At 33.6% G+C, this 8,168-nt stretch overlaps 1 protein-coding gene across 1 annotated transcript; it reads left to right on the top strand.

The window, feature by feature from the left end:
* The first annotated feature begins 709 nt into the window (after positions 1-709).
* On the top strand, positions 710-6,012 carry LOC120633250 (proton-coupled folate transporter-like). Its single transcript, XM_039903413.1, has 5 exons — positions 710-1,739; positions 1,863-1,964; positions 2,726-2,947; positions 4,815-4,971; positions 5,851-6,012. The coding sequence occupies exons 1-5, from the start codon at positions 791-793 to the stop codon at positions 5,948-5,950; spliced, it is 1,530 nt and encodes a 509-aa protein (XP_039759347.1). The 5' UTR covers positions 710-790; the 3' UTR covers positions 5,951-6,012.
* The last annotated feature ends 2,156 nt before the right edge of the window (positions 6,013-8,168 follow it).

Below are 8,168 nucleotides of genomic sequence, written 5' to 3'. Positions count from 1 at the left end.
AAAGTGCAAAAACTGACACTTATCCTCTCCAAAACCAAGACCATTTTGCAGTACCATTTACACCTAACCAATTATTTCTAAAAAAAAGGTCGCTAGTTGCCAAGCTAAGGCAAAACCTTTCTTTCTAATACAATCATTACTTAGTATAAATATTCTAAGATGATTAAATCATTTTATGTATATTATACCTAAATTATTTAGAAAAATATGTTTGGGATATCATATTGTTATTGTTGGACACAGATTCCTGCCGGCTTCTTCATAGCAGCATTAAGAGATTTCTAAAATATACCTTAGCCTTTCTGAAATATACAATACCTATTTGTACTTGTATGTTATATGTTTGTATGTACAAGCTACCTACCTATAATGTACGTTTACTACACTTACATGCAATATAGTAAAGTTTAGAAATTGGGGATCAGCATTTGGATTTCTAAAATTATAGATATCTTTAAATTTAGTATTCTGATAAGCGTAAAGGAATACGCTTAATAAAAAACATTTACTGACCCGTAACTTCACACCATAAAAATAACTTACTTATCTTAAAACTAAGTATTTTAGAAATGATTGAACTTTGACTTACATGATGATCTTCGTCAAGGTTAATACGTCGTCATATAATTACGGAGGTTTTAAATTGGTTCCATATTATACATTGAGACGGAAACCAGTTTGTTAGAGCTTCAAAGTCGCTACAAGTCATTTGTGTTTCGTGTTTACAAATATTCGGACTTGATACATAAGTTTCTTAAAAGATTAAATTGTTTAAGCGTAGCCTAATAAAATGGCTAAAACAGAGCAAAGTGAAACTGAATTAAGTGATGTGAGTGAATCAAATAAAAATGGTGGAGTCGCGAGTGATTTTGTTTCGAAGGCACAAAATGGGATAAAAGCATTTTTTAATTTCTTTACGGTGGAACCTTATTTATTTTGTTTCATCTTACCTAATATCATATCATCAGTGGCGGTTCAGAAACTAAATATGGAAAAAGCTTGTCGGGCTGATCTAAATTATACAGAATATACTTGCTCGGATGTTATTTCTGGAAATGCTGAAGATATCTATACCCTAACTGCTTCAACTGAAGCTCAAACAATGGTAGCCTATATGACTACATGGACACAGCCAATACAAAGTGGCATTCCAGCTATTGCAATTTTATTTATCGGTTCTTGGAGTGATTCCACTGGAAATAGAAAAGCTTTGATGCTTATTCCAGTTTTCGGGGAACTAATATCCTCCTTAGGATTGATTCTGGCCAATTATTACTTTCTGGAATGGCCACTATGGGTAACGGGATTGATTGAAGCATTACCTTCTGCGTTTGCTGGAGGTATTTCTATCGCTTTAATGGGCTCATACAGCTATATTGCAGATGTAACAACATTGGAGTCACGTACATTTCGAATGGGTTGCGTAGCTGTAATTGTTACATTAGGAATACCATTGGGATCTGCTATTAGTGGAGTGTTAACAGAATCCGTTGGCTACTATGGTATTTTTGGAATATGTGCAGCTCTCTATGCATTTGGATTTGTTTATACTTACCTCAGAGTACATGACATCAAGAATGTACCCATGGAAGGCACAATGTTTCAAAAGTTAATAAAATTTTTCCACCCATTAAATGCTTGGAAAACACTTTCACTTTTATTCTTGTCACCTAAGAGAGAGTTAATCCAAATATGGTTGGTTATATTGGCTCATGTTGTTGTAATGGGTCCTGTTTTTGGTAAGTGTGGACAAAACATATTTGTATTTTTATAAATAGTTCTTGACCTTTTTTTTATTCATAGCACTTAGTGTAAAGTTTGGAATTTTACATTTTAAAATATTAATGCGTATTTTTTTTTAGGTGAAAGTCCGGTATTGTTTTTGTATACTTTGAATAAATTCAGTATGGACTTAGTGGACTTCAGCTTGTTCTCTACTTATTCCGTATTAATGGGAATATTTGGTAAGTTTGTAGATATAAATTTGATTTAAATTGAATGTGAGCCGATGAAGAATAATGTTGTAAATAAAGATTTTTGAAAAGCCGTCTTGATATGACAAGCTATGTGCCTGATCATACATAAAAAGACATCTGAATCTATAACCTCCTACTTTTTTGATATCGATCAAAAGACTTCTTAAATAAAGTTTCGAAGACGGGATCTCATGGTGCTCGGTTGGTACCCCACACTGGTAAACGAAGCGCAGTGGACGCCTTAAATATGTAGACAGACGACATCAAACAAGTCGTAGAGAGCCGCTGGACATAAACCCTATTTCACAACAGAACACGATGTCCAGCAGTACACGTAAATTTGTTTATATGATGATGATTAAATAAACTAGTATCAAGTGAGTTCTACTGGGTTAGGATTTATTCTTTTCATTAATCACGTATCTTTAAGCATAATAGGAATAACGAAAAAAAATCTTGTCTTTACTATAAAGTCCAGTCGTGCCGAGTGTCTTCGGCAAATCAGAATACAGTTATTACTCGATTATTTCTGCGAAGTGATGTGAAAGGAAGCGACTAAGGGAATATAAAGGAGATGGGCATCAGCGTCTCTGTGCTCCTACTACCAGCTCCTGTAATAACCAACGCGACTGCCCAGCTAGATGATTATAGCCAAACCTTCCCTTTGGGAGAGGCCTTTAGTCCAGCAGTACATTGTTGATAACATATGATTGATGATTAAAATATTAATGTTTAAGGTATTTTTTCAGGAACGGCAATTGCTGTGATAGTTTTCAGCAAGCGTTTACAGATGCACGATGCACTTATTGGTATTATAGCTACCTCGTCTAAAGTAGTATCCAGTTGCGTCTATGGATTGGCTCCTAACAGATCATGGTTCTATTCAGGTCCAATTTTTGACCTATTTGGGAATTCTGGTTCTACTGTCGTCAGATCTTTGGGAACTAAAGTCGTGATTCCGGATGAAGTTGGTAAGTTATTTTTTTTTGACCGATTCGTAACCTGATGAAATGTTAATTAATTCAACATTGGAATTAATTAACATTTTATTATTGTTTTAATTTCACTTGTATTGTGTGCTATTGAGTTAAAATAATTTGAATAAAGTTGATGGTAATATTGAGTTTCTATTTTAAGAACTGTATCTATCGTACTTAGTCTACGAGAGATTTATGTCCAGTCATGATATGATGAAATGATGATGATAAACCGTACCGACCATCAACGATTAAAAAGTGTTCGCTATATTTTACAAAGAATTTTTAATCATTATTTGCATTTACTAACTTTCTGTTACTTTTTATACACTTTCAAAAAAAATTGGTGAAGTGTGAACCAGACTTGGAAACTATAGGAAATTAAACTTGGTGATTTTGCAGTTAGAATTGTTCAATTCCCTTCAAAAATAAAACAGATCTACCTACTTATTTGTGTTTTCTTGTCATAGTTTACTAAAGAAATTAAGAATCAGTGTTCTCAGTATTACTTTCATGAATAAGTAATGGAAACGACAACTGACATACAGGTACAATTTAATTGAATTTGTCAACGTGCTCAAAAAATCTAAATTCATTGAACATTAATTAGGTCATATCCAATTCTGTTAATAATTCTGCGTACTAAAATTTAGAACATACGGGGTAGACAACCGAGTGACATGTACAGAGTTTTGTGTACGAACTATTAGAACTAAAATGTAACCGTATTATAACCGTGTTGTATTTCATAATAATGTCTCACACAAACGTGACCGATACAAGTTAATGAGTACTAAAACGAAATACACATGATGAGACAAAATCTAGTAAACCTTGAGACTCAATTGAAGATGAGAATACAGAATTTAAAAAATAAACTCGTTCCTATATACTTGTTAGATTGTGATGTAATAGTGTCTTATAAACTCAACAGTGAATTCCAGACAACCGCATAAACCGGATATCTCGTAAAGGCTTAATATTGTTTCTTTGACATAGATATTGCCAAAGGTAATCATATAGGTACGTCAGACTACAGGTATTTGCATGACCTCTACCTCTAACTAGAAATTGAAAGAAGTGAAGAATACATTTCAAAATATATTCCTAAATCTAAACCACTAAAACTGGATTGTGGAAGGGCCAGTTTTTTTTTGATTTCTTATAAATTAAATTTTAGCGTAATTTGTTATATTGTCATCTCCCTTAAATGATAAAGTCAAGGGGGTCAGTTTGGATGTATATGCGGAGCAATGGATGAATGATATATTCATCCATTCATCCATGTTCAATATGTTCCTAGTTCAATAGAGTATAACTTACTTCCATGGAAAACGAGAAACATTTATAATGTTGTACGTGTACAAGGATCAACTATTTTGTTTATATTATCTATACAAACAAAATATCATCAGATCGTGATCACGAAGCTGATTGATTTTCTGTATATTTATATTTTTAAACGACTGCAAAACGTGGCGGTTTTCAATTCGAAGGTGTGAGTATTATGCGATATTTCCGGCAATTGTGACTCGATTGTATTGGTTATATTTTTAAGAGTAGGGTTTTCAAGGAAGCCCCAATGTGCCAGACGTTTATTTTATACGGCTAGGTTTGTTTAGGCCCACCAAAGTTTCCAACGTGGTTTTAGTTTAAAGTTAACGAATCGCATTCCGTTGTCACCATAATCTGGCTTGGATAGGAATATAGTACCAATTTTATTTGATAAACCGACTTCGAATAAGGGCAGATTTTTGTATTTTGTAGGTTTTTGTATAATTATAATGATGTAAGTTTTATTTAACATTTATTATCTATTATTACTGACGCTAATTTTATTATTTATATATTTTTGTTCCAGGAAAAATGTGCTCCTTAATCGGATTTGTTGAAGCAATAATACCAGTATTTTATGCACCGCTGTACAGCACGGTTTATACTAATACTTTAGCGATCTTCCCTGGAGCATATTATATTGTCGGTGGAGTGATGACAGTGCCTGCGATATTTGTATTTATGTAAGTAAATATTAAAAGCGGTGGTAAGAAAGGAAAAGAAGAAATTAGTGCTAGTCTGCAGTGGTTAAGACTCCAGCCGGTTAACCAAGTCTGATTTTTAATAGTAATATTTGACGGACCAAGCACCTGTTCTACTTTTAAAAAAAAATGATTAGGTTATGTGCTAAATAATAAGGTAATTATTCGAAAAGTGCCTATCTATTCGAAATTCGAAACCAATTCGAAAATATACTACAACCGGTGCGAAGCGGTGATAGCCCAGTGTTTAGAACGTCGGCTTCAGGAACATGGTATAAGAGAAGTTTACCCCCGTTTATTATTACACATTGGTGCGCTAGTGCTCTGGGAGTTGATAAAGATATGGGAGAAGATATTTTCTTATACTTTTGTAGGGATGATTTTTGATTTTTGTATGATTTTTGTATATGATTATACTACATTACATTACAATAGCACATTTGAAAAGTGTAGTCAGCCTGTTTGTAGTGACTCTACCACCGGTATTAAACTCAACCGGGAAGAAGCCGGCAAACACACAGCAGTTGATTTTTTCTAACATTAAACATTTTAACATTAGTATTTTTATATTGTACGAAATGAAAGTGGAGCTTGATGCGTCCTAGCAACCATTGTCATTATAAAATTCATTATTTGTACAGTAACCTGGCTGTAATAATGTTTTAACACATTATTTAAAGTTGTGCATTAGTAGACCCAAAATTATCTTATGAATTACAGTATAAATGCAATTACTCTATCCCACAAATTACCTAATATTTTTCACCGACGATATGTAGGTGTTACTCATTTCGACGGCTTACCTACTCTTTTAAATACTCTTTTATCGTTTCCTAAACAGTACCTACCTTTACATTTCAGAATTCTTTATGCTATATACCGAAGAGAGCAAAGAGATGTGGTTAAGAATCCTGATGTAAAGGAAATGCATGCTCACGACAACGCCGTCAGCGAATTATAAAACAGGAACTAAAATGATGAATAGGTTCGATATAATGAATTATGGAAAACAAACTGTACAAAGCCAACATAATATAAACAATTATTACTAAAGTAAGAAATAAAGTTCAATCTTTAAAAAAACATTTTTTTGTGATAATTTAGTCATACACGTGATTTTTTCCTATGCCCTATTGTGAATATTAAGTTTTTTTGCCATACTTTTCGCGGAGTATAGCAAAATAAGCTTCATTTTCATAATATATCATGAAATTTCGCAAAGTAACGCCTGCTTGTATTCAATATTTCATATGCCTTTACTTTTTGTATGAAATTTTGAAATCAGGTTTTGCCGTTGTATTACGTTATTTACTACTTAATAGATAGATCGGGGTTATAACTAAAAACGGATCCCAGGATCACTCTTTTATCAGTACGTCTATCCGTCTATCCATCCACCGTCTGTCCGAAGCAGTCACAACGCTTTTTCTCAAAGACTTTTTGAGTTACAAACTTGAAACTCATATAATAAGGACCCTATTGCTGCCTACATATCAATCTTTAGATGAAATCTACCTGCTGGAACTTATTAGAGTAGTGCCGAGGTTTGTATACGCACTTTATTTTTTATGAGAAAGGAAGCCTGTACTCAGTTTGGGCTTATTATAAAATGTTGTGTTAATAACCGGGAATAATGGTTTAAATACTCGGCAAGGCACAGGGCTGGACTCCGTTAAAATTATCTAACTCCGGGCTGGTACTAAGAGTTTGAACAGAATAATCTAATAATAACAACTCTTGGCCATATCCGTGAATTGAACGAAGGGCCCCTTAAACTGTAGTTGAATGGCGTAACCACTAGAACTAAAGGCAGTTCCCTGTGAAGTAAAAGTACTTTGCTGTGAACTGTATTTAATTGATTATGGGTGTATTGGTGGTAGATAAGTGCTTTTTGATAAAGACTAAACTGTAAATTAAAACGATATAAAATACGCTTAGCGTAATTAAAGAAATAGGTACTACCTACTATAATGTATTAAAGTGGAAAATATGAATACCTACTATAGTAATCCTTACTAAGATTTTTAATTAATGGTAAGTGCATTTCGATTTTAAAATTAAGCTCAATTTGCTATACTTCGCGAAAAGCAGGAGTATCTGTACGGTGTCTGTGATTTATAATTTCTTCAATCTTTATACTCCTCACCCAACAGATCTTCGGCAATGTACAATTGTAAAGTCCTACACGGCTAGGAGAAAGTACTACGGCTAGGGGAAAGGATAAAAAATTATCTTTTCTGGGGCACAAGTGGAAATAATAATCCAAATAATATATGTGTAATAATAAAACTAGCAGTACCATGTTCCCGTGCTTTAACAAGTGGACACGTTAATTATTTCCTTTTCAGGGGGTATAATAGGGGGGATATAATTGTTGTCTCCTGCCTGTGATAGCCCTGCAGGGGATGCTCCGATGTCGGAGATAGACGTGCGTAGAGAGTAGATACGAGTACAATGCATAGGTACATTGAAGATCATGGAATCCCGCAAGGTAACGCCTGCTTCCAAGATACGAGTACAATGTAAATTCCGCAATTCCGCATTCCAATTCTGATAAATAGACAATACAAAAAAGGACATTTAATAATTAATATAGACAAATTGGAAGATAATGCCGTTATTACATTATGGTTTCATCTTACTCAATTCTTATATAATATTAGATTAGGAAAATTATTAGATTAGGATATTTTTTATTTAAGGCCTATGGTTGCCTGAATTCGTTTAGGATCCTTGACCTACTGTTAACAGTTTGGGTAAAATAAGTTAATAGCAAATGTGGTTTAAATAATTGAATGAATGGCTATTACTTTTTTCCAGGGGCATAATATCTTGAACTCATTCTCCTTTAGTGATTCTCCAGTATTGGGACAATAAAAGGGTAGCACTTACAGATGGGAACAGAACTTATTAGGGGCATAAATTTAGCGCTTCGATTCACCACGCTACTCCAATACGGGCTGGTGGGTTTTAACGTTTATTGATAAGAATAATCGGGACCAAGCGACATTAACATTACGAATAAATGTGCTGTGTAATAAACTTGGAAAACATTGGCAAGCTATTGCAAAAAAATTTTAGTATAACCAAAAGTATATTAATACGTGAAGCAAAAAAAATTTGTACCCCTTTTTACGAAAATTGTAATACGATGGACTATGATATTACCCATACTTATA

The sequence above is a fragment of the Pararge aegeria genome, chromosome 21 (assembly GCF_905163445.1).
Source record: "Pararge aegeria chromosome 21, ilParAegt1.1, whole genome shotgun sequence".
NCBI lineage: Eukaryota > Metazoa > Arthropoda > Insecta > Lepidoptera > Nymphalidae > Pararge > Pararge aegeria.
Note: the sequence above shows the minus strand (reverse complement) of the source record. Positions and strands in the feature narration are given on the sequence as shown.